Source organism: Saccopteryx leptura, chromosome 1, assembly GCF_036850995.1.
Source record: "Saccopteryx leptura isolate mSacLep1 chromosome 1, mSacLep1_pri_phased_curated, whole genome shotgun sequence".
In the NCBI taxonomy this organism is placed as follows: Eukaryota; Metazoa; Chordata; class Mammalia; order Chiroptera; family Emballonuridae; genus Saccopteryx; species Saccopteryx leptura.
Genome location: NC_089503.1, coordinates 88,473,116 through 88,491,236, shown reverse-complemented (window position 1 = coordinate 88,491,236; position 18,121 = coordinate 88,473,116). Strand labels below are relative to the sequence as shown.

General features: G+C 36.4%; 1 protein-coding gene across 2 annotated transcripts in view; it reads left to right on the top strand.

The window, feature by feature from the left end:
• Positions 1–481: 481 nt before the first annotated feature.
• DCUN1D5 (defective in cullin neddylation 1 domain containing 5) overlaps positions 482–18,121 on the top strand; it is a 37,173-nt gene continuing 19,533 nt past the window's right edge. For both annotated transcript variants that reach the window (XM_066371518.1, XM_066371528.1), the window contains exons 1-4: positions 482–866; positions 3,293–3,384; positions 8,737–8,807; positions 9,230–9,321. In XM_066371518.1, coding sequence (XP_066227615.1) covers positions 781–866; positions 3,293–3,384; positions 8,737–8,807; positions 9,230–9,321 — 341 coding nt within the window. In that variant the 5' untranslated portion in view covers positions 482–780. The remainder of the gene's footprint in view (positions 867–3,292; positions 3,385–8,736; positions 8,808–9,229; positions 9,322–18,121) is intronic.

Here is an 18,121-nt window from a genome sequence, read left to right as displayed (position 1 = left end):
CCTCTTTTCTAGGTCAGCGATCACCTACTACTTAACTGTCTCTTATCTGAGAAGTGAGAAGTGGTAAAGCTAAGTTTTGATAAGGGAAAGAGATCAGGGATTATGAAGAAAGGGTGCGAATGGGGACTGACCGCCAGCCCATATGGAAAATGTGCATTTAAGAAGTAACAATGGTAAGGTTACAGAATGCAAGAGCTCAGAAGTGAAAAACTTGGTTTACCAGGTTATTTTTAAGGTCAATTGTAGAGCATTAGTGGTTTTATAAAACATTTCTTCGAGGTGACTTACCAGCATTAGATTGAGGTGGATGTTTCGTGAGAAAGACCAAGATATCAACAAAGACGGATTTATTTCTTCATGCCACACGGGTACATAGCACCGTTCAACCTGGGAGACCACTAGCTAGTTGCAGCAAGGACCACGCTCCTCCCAGCGACCCCCACCCCTTGCGTTGCGTCACTTCCGGCCCTTGCAAGACGCATCCGGGTCAGATTGAGTCTTTTGCTCTGGGAGTCTGAGACTGGTAGGGGTGTCCCGCTGTCCGCGTTCTTCCTTCCCCGTGTGGCCAAGCCGCAGTGTCCATCGGCCAGAAGTGATCCCCTGCCCCGAGCAGTGAAAGACGAGCCAGAGACCGGGCTGGGCCGCTGCAGTGCGGGCTGGAGACTTTGCTCTTACGCTTGCGGCTGTCTCTGGGAACCGGGTGCCAGCCCTGAGGAGTCTTCAGCGGACAGCGACCCCCTTCCCCGGCTCCCCTGCCTGTCCTGCCGGGGAGGGCGGAAGATGCCGATAAAGAAGAAGAGAAAGTCCTCAGGGGTGGCAGCGGCAGTAGCGGAAGACGGAGGCCTCAAAAAGTGTAAAATCTCCAGGTACCACCTTCCCCCCCACCCTTCAGTCTTTCCTCTTGGCTGGAAGGCTAGAGAAGGAGGAGGTGGGCCGGGTCCCCGAGGCTCGAGCTGGGGAGAGATGACCCCCTCCCCCTCGGATAAACCTACGTGGTAGGCTTAGCACCCCGCGAGTCTCTGCTCCGGACTCCACCTCGTGTTCGCTGCGTATGCGCCCTGGCGCCTGTGGAGGGATAGCACAGTCGCCCCACGTTAGAGCCTCGGTGCCCTGGAGGGTGGGGAGCAGGAATGCGCGTTTGTAATTGCGCTCTTTACCCTACCCCTTCACCCCTACTCCTTTCACCCCTACTCCTTTCACTCCTACCCTTTCACCCCTACTCCTTTCACCCCTACCCCTTCACCCCTACTCCTTTCACCCCTACTCCTTTCACCCCTACTCCTTTCACTCCTACCCCTTCACCCCTACTCCTTTCACTACTACCCCTTCACCCCTACTCCTTTCACCCCTACTCCTTTCACTCCTACCCCTTCACCCCTACTCCTTTCACTACTACCCCTTCACCCCTACTCCTTTCACTCCTACCCCTTCACCCCTACTCCTTTCACTACTACCCCTTCACCCCTACTCCCTTCACCCCTCCTCCGCCTTCTTCCCAAACAGATTCGCGGAAGGGTCACTTCTAGAGTTTCTTTGTAGCATGTGAAGAAAGGAACAGAACGTGAGAAATCGACCTGACATCTGCCATGGGAATGATAGAAAGGAAAGCTCCCCATTTTGCAATTGGTCTCCAAATTTAGTGGTCTAATCCGGACGATCCCAGCAAGTGGCCTTTTAAATCGCAGGAGCCCCATTTTCTGGAAGTATAGTATTTCCACCTGCGCCAAGTCCCTGTGTGCTGAATTGGGAAGGCCTGGCATGGCGTTTTGTTTTCTAGCATTCAGGATGCTGTTAGCTCTCAATATAAATATTAATAATTGAGAGCTATTGTACTCTGTATCCTCTTGAAGAAAAAGAAAACAAAGCAGGGTTGTAGTTACAGATCTTTGATCCCATTGTAACATGTCATTGAGGCATCAGGGCAATATTGTATGCTGCTAAATGTTATTACAATTTAGGTGTGAGAAGTGGGTTTTATAAATCTCCTTGTGGAGGGTCTTTGATTGTATATTTGGTTGGCACTTGATATGACAGCTTCAGATGCTACCATTAAAAGAAGACCATAGCCAGCATTATAAAGGGGAAATAATGATAGAATTTTCCTTAGAAATCTGCTTAAAATGTGAGGTAGGTAACTTAGTCTGCATTTTCCTTTTGGTAATTGGTTCAGTTTTTTTCTTTGGCTTCATTACACTATGTGGGAAAACAGAGCCTAAGCATACTTCTTGGGCTATTACTGTGAAAGATGACCTCTTAGTAACTCACACTAGAATTTGACATGGTTACTACTCTAGCTCAAATTTTTATGAAACATTTAGATAGTTTTGTGCTACTCTAACTTGTAGGTACTTTAAGTATATACAGTGTATCAAAATTATTTAAGCACTTTAAGGAGTTGAGCAGTCATTATTAGCACTCAGGTGATATTTTGCTCTGTCAACTTGAACTTTTAAAAATGGCCCCCTTATTTTACATTACATTACTCAGCTGCAGAAGTTAAAGCATTTCTATGTCGTTGTGATAGTGTTAACTATTTGAGCTCCTGGAGAAAGGGTTCTCTGAAGTTCATTATATCCTCCTAATGGCCATTTATGAACTTTCCAACTTTAAATGACTTTATGGAAAAGATAAACAGAATAGGATTAAACAGCTTTGGCACAATTGTACAAATGTTATCTTTTAGGTATTTTTTGTTTTTTAATCTGTAGAATTTGTACCCTTAGGTCCTAAATAATCTTTTACTTTTAAATATATATATATATATATATATATATACACATAAGCTTTTAAATATATATATGTATAAGCTTTGTAGATGATCAACAACTGTAAATATATAGCTTTATTGTAAAATATTGATGAATTAACTATCAAAATATACTTTGTAAGATTTTATTTTCAAATGTGTATCTATTATACATGAATATAATTTCCGTGCTGTTCAGAAGTACCATTATAAAGCTTTACTTCCCAGTTACTAGTCCTACATTGAGATCATTAGGTTGCAGTTCTGTGTGGTCTTTTGAAATCTAGAGAAATAATTTTTGTTGATACTTTAGGAATTTGATAGTGAGCAAAATAGAATTTGGGTTTTATTAGCCACAAATTTTTATGTATAGACTACTGTATCAAATTGCTAATACTTAACAACTCTAATTTTTTCCCATAACACCAACTGTAAAAGTAAAATACTTATACTTTGTTAGTTTGAATTGACGTAGTTCATATTGAACTTAGCTTTTCACTAAAAGTTGAGACGATAAAATTCTTAGGCATTTGTGTGTTTTCTAAGCTATTGCAGATCCCAACCCCCTGCTAGACTAATAAGTGGAGAGGAACATTTTTCAAGCAAGAAGTGCCTGGCTTGGTTTTATGAGTATGCAGGTAATGAAATTAATATAAGAAGATATCAGTCACATGCTTTAAAACTTTTTTTTGGTTCATTCATTTAACAAATTATTTATTTCAGGCCTGCCATGTGTTAGTCTGTGTGCTGGGATCAGGGTCAAAGTTGAGGACTGTTGGGTAGGCCAAGAGTTTGGTGCCCATTCAGGCTATGTCTTTAAATGTATAATTTAGTATAATTTAGTGAGGGAGTGAAACTCATTTATTATTAATACAATTTGTAAACAATTTTACTTAATGGTTTACATCCATTGGCTAAAGTAAGTTCGTATATTGGAAAACAAAGTATGTCATAAAACATTTTATACTATACATAGTTCTAATTTTTCTTTTCAGTATTCCTCTGAAATTTTTCTGAACCACCAACTGACATTTTCTGAAAATTTTGGGAGACATAGCAAAAGATTTAAAACTCTGACATATTATTGCACAACACACTCTTTAGTAGTTGCTGTTTAGCCACTGACTTCTATGAGAGCTGCAATAATAAATAAAAAATAAACAGAATGATATTAATGCAATGTGATAAATGTTGTGTGGAAGATGCAGTGTGAAATTTCCCAGGAGGAACATATAACTCAGCTTTGAAAATATCAAGAAAGGCTTCTTGAGGAAGCTTAAACTAAATCCTATAATGTTGGATATAAAGCTTTTGGCCTAGGTTGGGGTGAAAGTCAAAGCCAGGGATGAAGCTGAAGAGTTAGGCAAATACAGCAGCCCCAGGGTTATGAACGAGATGGGTTCTGTAGGTTTGTTCTTGAGTTGAATTTGTATGTAAGCTGTAACAGGTACATTTACCTATTAAATGCAACTTAGATGTTTAACATACTTACCTATTAAATGCAACTTAGATGTTTAACAGATGCTTAACATAGTATTTATTTTTACCTTTCTGAGCATATAAATACTTAAAACATTTTCAAACCTACAGAACCTATCTTGTTCATAACCCAGGGACTACCTGTATATGAAAAAAAACCACTTGTTTCCCATTTATTACTATTATTTTCCATTAGAATGCTTTTGATTTTTAGATACTTGATTTTAAAGCTCTTTTCTCCCCTGTTTCCTTTCTCTTACCTGCCTCCCTGTTTTTTCCTGCTCCTTTGTCATTATCATTATGAGATTGTTTATTTAAATTAAAACAATGTGTATGCAGTCATTGTATTATATGTAGTATAATCAAGTTAGAGCTTCAAGTGTACTCTCAACTTGAGATATACTGTATTTTCCTGTGTCTAAGACGCATTTTAATATTGGGGCCCGAAATTTGAAAAAAAAATGTATTATATAGTTATTGAACTCAAATTTTATTCATCATAAAATTCATACAACTCCTCATCACTGTCAAAACTCCCATCTGTTAGCTTGTCCTCATCTGTGTCTCATGACGAATCACTGCCTTCAGCAATGAGTGTAAAAACAAGCACGAAAAAGTGGGAAATAAAAGTAAAAAAATCTATAACCACTTTTTAAGATATCCAGTTTTTAGATTCCAAATTTTTCAAAAAAAAGGTGCATCTTCTACATGGGGAAATATGGTAAGTTTAGGCTAACTGTAGGACTATGAGGGTGGGGTGCAGTCACTTCACTGTTGGAATCTGCTGAGTGATCTCAAAAGTATACTGGTAATTTAAAAATTCTGTAGTAACAAGACAGGCTTTTTCTAGTCCAGAAAAACTGCTATATCATTGGCATCCCAAGACAGCCACTAACCTAAATTAAATAAAGGGAATTCATTTTATTACTGATCTCCATTTAAAAAGTTGACCCATTATTCAAAATGCCAGTTTTATTGTTATGCATGATACAGAATCAAAAGGTCACTCATCTTATTTTACTTATAAAAGTTGCTAGAGGCCTGACTTGTGGTGGAGCAGTGGATAAAGCGTCGACCTGGAAATGCTGAGGTCGCCGGTTTGAAACCCTGGTCAAGGCACATATGGGAGTTGATGCTTCCAGCTCCTCCCCTCTTCTCTCTCTCTCTCTGTCTCTCTCTCCTCTCTAAAATGAATAAATAAAATAAAAAAATTAAAAAAAAAGTTGCTAGATATAGTAATATTAATTACTCATTTTTTTCTTTCATGTTTACTTGTTTTACCTTTCCTAGCGACTTTCTTATGTAGCATAAGATTATATTTAGTTGAACATTTATTTCCTATATTAGCATTTTTCATAGCCAGCCTAATTGCTATCTTTATTTCAAAAATTATGCTCATTACATAATTGTTCCTAATGACCATTCTTTTAAGTAGACACTGTTATTCCTGTTTTATAGTTGAGAAAACTGATGCTTAGATTAGGTAATTTGCTTAAGATCATACAACGACAAGAGCCATAATTCAAACCTAGGTCATTCTGACTGTGGATTTTATGCTTTTAACTACTACTGTTTCATAGTGTTTATTTAAAAAAAAAAGTATGTGGCAACTAATTTTCCTTTTCAAAGAAACTATTAGTAAGTACACTTGAGGTTAACTTATCTTCTGTCATTTATGGAATAATTCATTCAATAAATATTTATTGAGCCCTTGTGTACCCGGCACTGTGACACGTGCTGGGAATATAATAGTAAGTTAAGAGAGACCCTTGCCCTTGGGTCTTGCCTTCTAGTGAGAAGACATACAGTAAACGGGTAAGTAGACAAGATAATTATAGATTGTGGAGGGTTATAAAGGCAATAAATATGGTGAGGTTCAGGGATAGAAAGTAGAAAGTTTGGATGGATTTTCAAATAGAATGATTAGAAAAGGCCTCTAGAGGTTATGATGGGCAGTGAACTAATTGACAAGAAGGAACTAGTTACTTACCAAATAAATAGTAACTTTCATTTTAAAATGGGGATGTCCCTTATTAAAATGAAGACAATTATTGTGCCTACTGAGATAACACATGTGAAGCAGTCAGCACAGTACCTGGTGTATGATCAGAACTCAATAAATGTTAGCTATTATTAAAAGAGTAATAGTATTGCAGCATCAGTTTAACTGGCTGTATATTTTTGCAATACTGCTCCCAAATTACTAGTATAGCTCCTATGTAGCTCATGATGGAGGTGCTGTGTCATTCATTTAGCCTAGTTTTTTCCCTGGTCATCTGCTATGGCTGACTTGATTTTAGACTCTATAGACATAGTTGAGAAGATTTTTTTTTTAAATTTTAAAATGTTTTGCCATTAACCTTGTTAATATGATATTAATAGGTCATGTGTGATAAGCCTGATGGTTTTGCCCTTTTACAAGACCTCTCATCTGACCAATATTTAGATTAGCCAAGGATTCAGTAATACACTGGACTTAATACTAAACAAAAGCAAGTAAAGTGAAAAGGTACTTTTAAAGTCTTATAAAGAATCAAAATTAGGGATAGAAGGTCATAGTCCTAATAAATTATCCAGCTGGCAGAGTGAACTAAATCATTTCCATAACTTCTTAAATTGATTGGAAAACTGTTTTTTTCTGAAAGTTAGTTAAATTCAGCTCCCTGGGAGTAGTTTTATTGTAAGAGTATGTTTTAAGAAAAATAACTGACATTATGCAGTCTGGGAGAAGAACACTGATCTAGACCTTGTTTTAGATTTAGATTTGTTACTATATGGCAAAGTCACTTAACATTTACAGAAAGGTCTTCTATGATGCACTTATATGTCTTAATATAACATAATTTAACTTGATTTTAATCTAATTTTAATCACTAATCTTAGTATTTAGGGAGACTATATTTTATAATAGTAACTGGTATTTCTTGACGTAACTCTTCAGCTTTCTCTTCTAATTACTAATGGTGACAGCTTCAAGAGCAAGTCAGCTTTCTTGTTGCACAAAAGAATTTAGAATGTATTCCTATCGTACCTTATACAAAAAACCTTCTATTAAATTTTTATCTGGTGTTTACTTTTATCCAAACCACATATAAGGATGCATGTTCAAATATATTTTAACAACTCTATTATATATGTGTGTTTTTTAAATTACTTAACACATTCATGTTAAAAAATCATCCAGGTATGTATTAGGAAGTGAAAATTTCATATAATTGTTACCCCTTCACCTTTTAACACCTCACTGCATAAATAAGTGCAGTATTTATTTAAACCAAAAGTTTTAAAAGGATTTTGGTTCAGACCACATCATCCTAGCAGCCTGGCTCTCATCTGAAACAGCAAGAGTGTATCATTCACATTCTAGATGGCGACATTCTTTTTTTTTGGCTACATTCTTCTATTAAGAAAAACCTGAAGACATTAACTTCATGTTGAACTTGTGAACTAATGATACTGATGTAAAATGCCACCTGAGCAGCCTTGATTTAGTTTGTGATTTATAAAGTTGAAGTACTTTTTTTTTTAGTCCTTAAGAAAGGAAAACATTCAAATTTCTCTTGGCTAACATTTCAGGACTATATCTTCAAAAGCCAAGTGAGCTAAACACATTACCATCATATTTCATTGTTTTAGTCTTTTTAAAAATTGAGATTATAACATTATATTAGTTTCAGGTGTAGAACATAATGATTTGTTCTATACATATATTGCAAAATGATCACTAAAATAAGTCTAGTTAACATCATCACCACACATAGTTAGAAAAAATTTTTTCTGAGGTGAGAACTTTTAAGAACTACGCTTTTAGTGACTGCCAGCTACACAGTACAGTATTGTTAACTATAGTCACTATACCTGTACTGTATGTTACTTCTCAGGTCTTATTTTTAACTGGAATTTGTACCTTTGATCACCCTCACTCATTTTGACTACCCTCTACTCCCACCTCTTGCAGCCACAAGTCTGTTCATTGTATGTATGAGTTTGGTTTTGGGGGTTGTTTTATATGAACAGTTCACATGTAAGTTAATCAATCATACAGTATTTTTTTTTTTTTTTGTCTGACTTATTTCACTTAGTGTCCATCCATGGTGGCACAAAATTGTGGTTTGGTACTGGCACATTCTAGTCAAGTGAGAAACTCAAACATTCTTAAGTTTCTTCATATTTATGCATTGCCAAAATTTTTCTTTAAGAGAAGGCTCTCAGTAAATATATATATTTTTAATAGCCAGGTTAATTTATTGTACAAAATAGTGATTGATATTAATGCTGTTTTATTTTTTATTTTCTTAATTTTTTTGTAATGTGGTATTTAAAGAACATTTCAGAAATTTAAGATTCTGCAGCAAATATTTATACTTTATCAAAGGCATGTCAAAATTCAAATTCAATTATTTGCAAACCTGTTATGTTATATTCATAGATGGCTCTAAGCAGAATGGCTTATGTTTTATGTTGATATTCAATTATAACAATAAAATATGTAAATTATTTTTTCTTTGAAGGTCCTGATGAAGTTGTAGGGCCAGAAGGAATGGAAAAATTTTGTGAAGACATTGGTGTTGAACCTGAAAATGTATGTTTTATTTCTAAGTAGAATGTAATACAAGTGGGGTATAGCATATTCATAAATTTCTAAAAATTGGGACATTTTAATTTTATATAAAGATTTTATTTCTTCAGGTTTATTATTGTGAATTTTTATTTGGGATATTTTAATCCGTTTAAATTGGGTACAAGTTCTCTTTCTTGATGCAGATGATGCAGATGTCATTTGTAATGGGGTGAGGATAATTCTACTTTTAGAAACTGTTAAGACTTTTTACTTTTAAGAAATTGGTCCATCTAAATTTCTTTATAGTTGATAATGTCAAAGGTTACACTCCTTAATATTTGCAAGTAGGAAATAGTTGTGTAAAAATGCTCTCCATGCTAAATATAGACATGATTATCCCTATGCTGACTTTTTCCCTATCCTTTATGTTCTGTTCTTTCCAGATTATTATGTTAGTTTTAGCGTGGAAATTGGAGGCTGAAAGCATGGGATTTTTTACCAAGGAAGAATGGTTAAAGGGGATGACTTCATTACAGTAAGATATTTTTTTAAAAAACAAATTTGATGGGCTATTTGAAGATCTTAATTGATATTTTGTGCTTTGTAATTTTTAGGAGTAAGGTTTCACTTTAGGTAATCAAATTGGTTTGATCTATTACGATCAATTTAGGACTGACAAAATTTATATTGTGATTTGGCAGAATGAAAAGTTACTCCATTTTTCATATTGTCTAAGAAAGAACCTCAGTACAGTCCTATTAAAATTTATTGAATTTTTGGTGGGTAAATAAGAGGTCCATGATGAAAGTTATTTACTCAAAGGTTTGTTTGAGTAATAAAGGATTTCCTTCTCTAACTATAGAATTCTACTATGTAAGAAGTTTGTTCTTTGAGCACTCTGAAGCTCTGGGGCCTCCTCTCTTCAGTTTTATATTTGATCTAAAAATGAAATTTGAAGATAGAGTTAAACGATACTTTCATTATTACTTTTTTCCAAGGGAATATCATAAAGATAAAAAGTAGAACTAGGCCCTGGCTGGTTGGCTCAGTGGTAGAGCATCGGCCTGGCGTGCAGAAGTCCCGGGTTCAATTCCCGGCCAGGGCACACAGGAGAGGCACCCATCTGCTTCTCCACCCCTCCCCCTCTTCTTTCTCTCTGTCTCTCTCTTCCCCTCCCGCAGCGAGGCTCCATTGGAGCAAAGATAGCCGGGGCACTGGGGATGGCTCCTTGGCCTCTGCCCCAGGCGCTTGAGTGGCTCTGGTTGTAACAGAGCGACACCCCAGAGAGGCAGAGCGTCGCCCCCTGGTGGGCGTGCTGGGTGGATCTCGGTCGGGCACATGTGGGAGTCTGACTGTCTCTCCCCGTTTCCAGCTTCAGAAAAATACAAAAAAAAAAAAAGGTAGAACTATATGGCTCCCCTGCAACCTTTAGCCATTCTACAGTAGGGTTAGGATGCTGCCCTTGAATACTTCCATCGGCTACAGAATTGCTTCTTTGTAAATAATTTGATTTTGGCTTTCCAGAGTTAAGTAGGCTGAGTTTCAGAATCAATTAGTGATTATATGATAAGTTTATATCATGTTTCTAATATTCATATCCTATGCTACTAGTTTCAACGTTCTAAAATAGGAATCATTTACAATATTTTTGAGCCAAAAACTGGGCATATCTTAGTCATATGATTTTTCTGTTCTGATTATGCTTTCATGAACACATTTAACTGTTTTTTACTTCTTTTTTTTTTTCATTTTTCTGCAGCTGGAAACAGGGAGAGATAGTCAGACAGACTCCCGCATGCGCCCGACCGGGATCCACCCGGCACGCCCACCATGGGGCGATGCTCTGCCCACCAGGAGGCGATGCTCTGCCCATCCTGGGTGTCGCCATGTTGCGACCAGAGCCACTCTAGCGCCTGAGGCAGAGGCCACAGAGCCATCCCCAGCGCCCGGGCCATCTTTGCTCCAATGGAGCCTTGGCTGCGGGAGGGGAAGAGAGAGACAGAGAGGAAGGCTCGGCGGAGGGGTGGAGAAGCAAATGGGCGCTTCTCCTGTGTGCCCTGGCCGGGATGTTTTTTACTTCTTGTTTGAAGCCTTTAAATTTCAAAATTCCAGATTATCTTGAAGTGTATATAGAACTGAAATTTTCCTATTTGAATTTTCAGTGTATAATGCTCTATAATTCCTATTTAACCAGCATTAATATCTAGATTATAATTAGGTAAAAACCTTGCTCATGTGAACCAAATCATAATTTCTAGATTAGAGCATAAAGTCAGCCATCTGACTTCTATTATGTATAGGTGAGATAAAGGTTCTGAGTCTCAGAGAGGTAAAGGACATATTTGGGCCCTGAAAAGTTGGCTCAGTGGATAGAGTGTCAGCCTGGTGTGCAGACCTCCCGGGTTCGATCCCCATTCAGGGCGCACATGAGATGTGACCATCTGCTTCTCTTTCCCTCTCTCTCCCCCTTCTCTTTCTCTTCCTCTGTCACAGCCAGTAGCTCGACTGGTTTGAGCATGGGTCCTGAGTGCTGAGGATAGCTTGGTTGGTCCAAGTGTCAGCCTTAGGCGCTGAGGACAGCTCAGTTTATTCGAGCATCAGTCCAGATGGGAGTTGCCGGGTGGATCCCAGTCAGGGTGCATACGGGAGTCTCTCTGTCTCCCCTCCTCTCACTTAAGAAAAAAGAACATATTTGCTAAAATTTGCATAGCTCCTTTGTGGCAGGGCTAGAACCTAGAATTTAAATTTCCTGATTACCAGTCTACCATACTGTACTTTGATTTGTATATTCTTTTGTATATGTGTTGGCGTTCTTTCTAAAATAGGTCATTCATTATTAACTATTTAAATCATAGTATTTACAACCAATACTGAGTTCTGTCATTTATCCAGGTGTCGTTAATATTGATTCTGAAATTCTTTGGTTTATTTCCAACCTTTAATTAGCTTTTTAGAGAAATATAAAATATGGATACAAAAGATTAGGCAAAGAATATAACTAGTTTTCACATAGTTTGGTCTGTTTTATTGAAATATATATCAGTGGTAACATGTCTTATATTCAATATAAGACATTTTTATTTAGCATTGTAACTACTTTTTTTGCCTGACCAGTGGTGGCGCAGTGGATAGAGCATCGACTTGGGACACTTAGGACCCATGTTTGAAACCCCGAGGTCGCTGGCTTGAGTGTAGGCTCAACAGCTTGAGCATGAGATCATAAACATGACCCCATGGTCGCTGGCTTGAACAAGGGGTCACTGGCTCAGCTGGAGCTCCCCACTCTTCTCCCCCATCAAGGCACATATGAGAAGCAATCAGTGAACTGAAAGGAATGCAACAGAAAGATGATGTTTCTCATCTCTCTCCCTTCCTGTCAGTCTCACTCACTGTCTCTCCCTCTTTAGCTAAAATAAATAAATAATTAACTGCTTTTACTGCATTTTTTGTATATTGCTTTTTTTACTATTCCAGCTAACAGTTGTTTGTATATTTTTAAGACAAAAAGTTTTTAACTTATGTTTTTGCGTAACTTGATATATTTTGTCTTTGTATATCAGAAATGTATAAACATAAAGCATTTCTAATATTTACTCTTGAATAATTAGCAGCATACAGCTTTGGGCCCAAGGATAAAAATTAAATAACTCATGAACATATTTTTTATTAGCATATCTATAGGCAGTTCACAAGCTATACAAAATAAAAGCAAATATATAGCGCTTAAAATTGAATTAGAGGTTTCTGTTTAATTCATTATTTCTTGTCTATCTGCCTGAAACTCTTTGTTGGATAGCCTTGAACCTGCTCAAATTAGGCAAGCATACTTGACTGCGAAACTATGCTGCTCACAAAAATTAGAGTATTTTTCAAAATGAATATGAAGTGATAAAAAGAAGCATTTTTTTTTATTAAGAACATCAGAAAAGCAAATGACAAGTCAAAGAAAGTTGTTTGATTATGCAAATGAGATGCAAAACCAACTTTTATTTCATTGGTGAAAATGCACCATACAGAAGGCTGAAAGTACTGGAGTATCTGCGCATTCCCTGACCCCCTATTTTTTGTGAGTAGTGTAGTTGATTTTCCTTCATGATCTATAATAGATTGCTGTGTGAAGTAGAGTTGATATGAGAGTTCGGGACATCTACCTCCATACAGTCAAAAAAATTTTTTTTTTAGATGAGAGGAGGGGAGATAGGCAGACTTCCACATGTGCCCCGACCGTTATCCATCTGGCAACCCCATCTGGGGCTGATACTCAAGTACTGAGCTATTTTCAGTGACAGGCTGATGTGCTTCAACAGAGCTATCCTTAGTGCCCGCAGCCATGCTAGAACCAATCAAGCCACTGGCTGCCGGAGGCGAGGAGAGAGAAAAGGGTAAGAGGGAGGGGGAGAAAAGCAGATGGTCACTTCTCTTGTGTGCCCTGACCAGGACTCAAACCCCAGGCATCCATACACCAGGCTGACGCTCTATCCACTAAGCCACTGTCCAGGGCTGCAGTCAAAAATATATATAACTTTGACTTCCCCCAAAATTTACTAATAGTTACTTTTGACTGTGCATATTACTTATATTAGACATCAAAAATGAAAAGATAATGTGAAAAATTTTCATATTTATTTATAGGTATAACAATTTATGCATTGATAATGCAGAAGCAGTGATGTAATTGCCTTATGATGATACCCTAGTATAAGCTGTACAATTGCTTCATGGTAGTAAGGAAATCTCCAAAGAATTTTCCAACATATTTATTTTAAAAAATGTCTGCATATAAGTGGATTGGCACAGTTGAAACCATATTGTTCAGGGTCAACTATACAAAGTACCTTTTCTCAATTGGCTGAGTCTTATTATTCCCTGAAATTTGTAAAAAAACAAACTTGGCAGTAGTTTAAACGTAGAGAGACAAAAAAATCTGTATAACTGTAAATTTTAAAATTTCTAATTGTCTAGCACATTTGGTTTTATGTAATAGTCATACAATGTAATACTTGATTCCCTTTATAAATTTCTTAATATTTTTAGAATTTTTATTTAACCTAGGCATAATTATTTGATGGTCCCTAAATTATCTAAATGTAGTTACCAGTTATTTCAAATTAATTAATTTTAAGCCTTAGAAAACTTTAGTAGAGCTCTGATAATAAGTCCTAATATTGAAGTTTAAACCCATTTCTAACTACAGTAGCCTTGGAGAGTGGTACCATATTGTGCCAGTGTTCCTTAGAATTTGTGTGCTTTTTTGTCATTCAGAAAAATCTACCCCTTGCTTTCCATTACATAATAGTTAAGTATGCATTATTTCTTTTTAGTTCAGGAGAAATATTTTTTCTAAACTTTCCAAGTTATGAGGTATTGACAATAACTCCTCTGAGTCTATTTTGGGCTAGATTAAATATAAGAATTGTGTTAGTGACTGCTTGGCCATGTTTACTGGTTTTGCTAGGTCTTTTTACAGTGTCTTGTGGTATTGGTAACAGATGTGGAAGTTTGTGCCCTTATTTTTTTCACTTTTAAAGTAGAAAATATTATTTGTCAGTTATTCTTTTAGATTCTTTCTCTGTTCAATATTTTGATAAACCATTAGGAATGATATAAAATAGTTTCGAGAGCCTGACCAAGCAGTGGTACAGTGGATGGAGCATCAGACTGGAATGCAGAAGACCCGGTTCGAAACCCCGAGGTTGCCGGCTTGAGCGCGGGCTCACCAGCTTGATTGAGCACAAGGTTGCTGGCTTGAGCGTGGGATCATAAACATGACCCCAAAGGTTGCTGGCTTTAAGACCAAGGTCACTGGCTTGAGCAAAAGGTCACTGGCTTGAGCAAGGGGTTACTCACTTTGCTGTAGCCCCCTGGTCAAGGCACATATGAGAAAGCAATCAACGAAGAACTAAGGTGCTGCAACAAAGAATTGATGCTTCTCATCTCTCTCCCTTCCTGCCTGTCTGTTCCTATCTGTCCCTCTCTCTGTCTCTGTCACAAAATAAAATATTAAAATATTTTGGAGAGAGCTCCCATGTGTAGGTGATTTTTAAGTTATTTGCCGCAAAAGAAGCATATCATGCTAAGAACTGTGCTAAGCACTTAATACATATATGCTCATTTAATGTTATGGATTGTCTGTTAATGTTATTGTTTTAAAATTAAATTGAGAAAACTGAGACAGAAAAAGCCACATGGCTGCAAATGGAGAGTTGGAGTTTTTACCACTGGCTCTTTGACTTGAAACTTGAAACTTGTTCTTCACTTTATCTCTGCCTTAAGCCTGTTGAGATCACAACTTAAGTAATACTGTTTCCTTGTATACCTATGGAATATATAATATTTGGGAAAGATTGTAATTTCTTAATTCTTATCTCTTAGTGACTTGTCAGCTTCTATTTATGCACTGTATAATTTTGTGTGAACTGCAATTATTCACTAACCTTTCCCTAGATAGGAATTTTACAAATACTTTTTTGAATGCTTCTCTATGTTGGGCCCTGTGTTGTGCTAGGAGAATGATTTTCAAACTCTTGGTAGTGAGAGGAAAAACTTCTAAACATAGGGAAGCATCTTTTATCTCTTTTGCCTACTTGAATTTCAAGTCTAGTACGATTATGCTTGGGATTTTGTATGACAGTGTGACTCACATTACCTTAAAAATGTGAAAAGCACTGTGTCAAGAAGCTACAAAGATTTAGAAAATGATTTAGAAAACTACTTGAGATGGATTATGATAGGGAAGGTAGCACTTATAACAAGTTGCTTAAAATGTAATATCCTCCATGCGTTCTCAACTGATAACTCTGGAAACCTAGAAGACATCATGTGCAAATTTTCAAAAAGCATTATAGTAGCATGTAATCTGAGAATTTGTTCAGTTTGCATATCTTTCTGGTAGAAGTTAACTGTGTTTCCGGCTTTCATTAAAGCTTATTTTTCCCTTAATGAAGATTTTTTACACTAGTAGAAGCCACTTATTGAAATAATAATACATTTTAATAATAGAAATATTGTCTTGTTTTTGCAAAAACCTATTATTTGTTCATTATATGTAAGGAACTAGGTCCCACACAAAGGTTATCCAAATTTTGATTTCATTTCTGGCAGTACGACAGCCAAAATGTGCAAAGAAACCATTTATCATGTAAAACACTTAAATATTAGATAAAATGTAAAACATCTTTAAAAAACATACTTGGGTTTGACTATAAATGAAGGAAAATAGCCAGACCAGAGATGACAAGAGATGGTGATTCTATAAAGTTCTGTGGAAATGGCATTTTCCCTGAGAGTACTACCTATTCCTAATCAGGGTCTGGTTTTTAACCTGTCATGAGTATTGAGAACAGGAGACAAATGGCACATCCTGAGTTGGGTTGGGATCATATTAAAAATTTCCACATTAGGTCATTGATGCCAAACCTACCCAATTGATGGAGACTTGCTTGCTTTGGCTTGGTTCAGCATACAGTTGGAGGTTAAGGGCTTTCATTGAGAGAATTACTAGTCAAAAACTCTTTGTCTCACAGATATAGAGATGAGATTCATTATTTGTAAAACACAAGTAAAGATGTATTTTAGAATTGTCTTGGCTAAGTGGCACTCCCATATGTGTAATGGAAGCAGTTCTGTATAAGAATGTATTTTATACAAGCCTCAATTTCTGCAGAAAAAGCTTCAGTGATCATTACTTAACAATTAACAATCAGCAAAAAAAATCACCAAACATATTGGGGGTCGAAGGGAGAGAGACTTGTTGTTCCACCTGTTCATGCTGTCATTGGTTGTTTCTTTTATGTGCCCTGATCCAGGATCAAACCTGAAACTTGGTCATATCAGGACGATGCTCTAACCAACTGAACTATCTGGCCAGGGTTAGACACCTTAAGACGGGTATTTTGAATTATCACAATATCAGGATAAAATAACTACATTTAATGTGTTTAAAGCAAAAAGAAGAATGGTCTCAGATGATTAGAATCAAATAATTAAATTTTTAGAAGTGAAAAATATAAAACATTTAAAACTCAATGGATGAGTTTACAAAGGATATAGATGTAGAGGACCTACATTATCTGAGGAAAATAGGGAAGAGGCTAAGAAACTGGATAAATTATTTTACTGATGAGTTTTGAAACTGTATTCAAGATATAAATCCTTAGTTGAATATGTGGCTTGCAAATAATTCTTTCTCTCTAGTTTGTGTTTTGATCTTCTTACAATGATGTTTGTAAAGCAAGAGGTCTTAATTTTGGTGAAGTCCATTTTATCAGTTGTTTATTTTATGGGTTGTGTTTTTGGTTTTTAGTCAGGTCTAAGATTTATTTATTTATTGCCTAGTCCTAGAGCTTGAGAATTTTTTCTTGTATTTTTCTCTAGGATCTTATATTTTTATATTTTACATTTAAATTAGTGATGCATTTTGAGTTAATATTTTTTTGAAAGGTATGAGATTTAGGTTTTGCTTTATTTTTTGTTTATGGATGTCCACTTGCTCTAATACCATTTGTGGAAAAAGTGCTTTCCCCACTGAATTGTCTTTGCACCTTTATCAAAAAATCAACTGGGCATATTTCTGTGGACTTGTTTCTGGGCCCTCTGTTAATGCCGTTCTGTTAATCTTTGCCTTAACCTTCTGTCAACACCACACAGTCTGCTTTGCTTTGCTCTAGCTATATACTAAATCTTTTTTGTTATTATTAAAGTGCAATTTACCATACAATATTAGTTTCAGGTGTACAACAGAGTGATTAAACATTTTTATATATTCCCTATTTGCATTACATCCTCATTACTTTTTTATTTGTAACTGAACTTTTGTGCCTCTTATTCTCCTTCACCCTTTTAGCCATCTCTCTATCCGATCTTCTTTTGACAACCATCAGAAAGAAGACTCTGACTCTGTATCCACAAGTCTCTTTCTGTTTTGTTCATTTGTTTTGAATTTAGATTCCACATATAAGTGAAGTCATACAGTTTCTGTCTTCACTATTGACTCATTTCACTTGGCATAGGTGTTCTCAAGATCCATCCGTGTTGTCACAAATGGCAGTATTTCATCTCTTCCTCAGGCTGAGTAGTATTCCATTATATTATGTATGTTTAACATTTTCTTTGTCCAGTCATCTAGCAAAAGACACTAAGGTTGTTTCATATCTTGGCCATTGATAACAGCCATTTTGTAGGTGTGAGGTGGTAGCTTGTGGTTCTGATTTGCATTTTCTTGATAATTCATGGTGAACATCTTTTCATAATGGCTGTTGGCTACTGGTATGTCTTTGGAAAAATGTCTATTTTATTTGGGTTTTTTTTTTTTTTAATATGGAGTTGAATTTTGTATA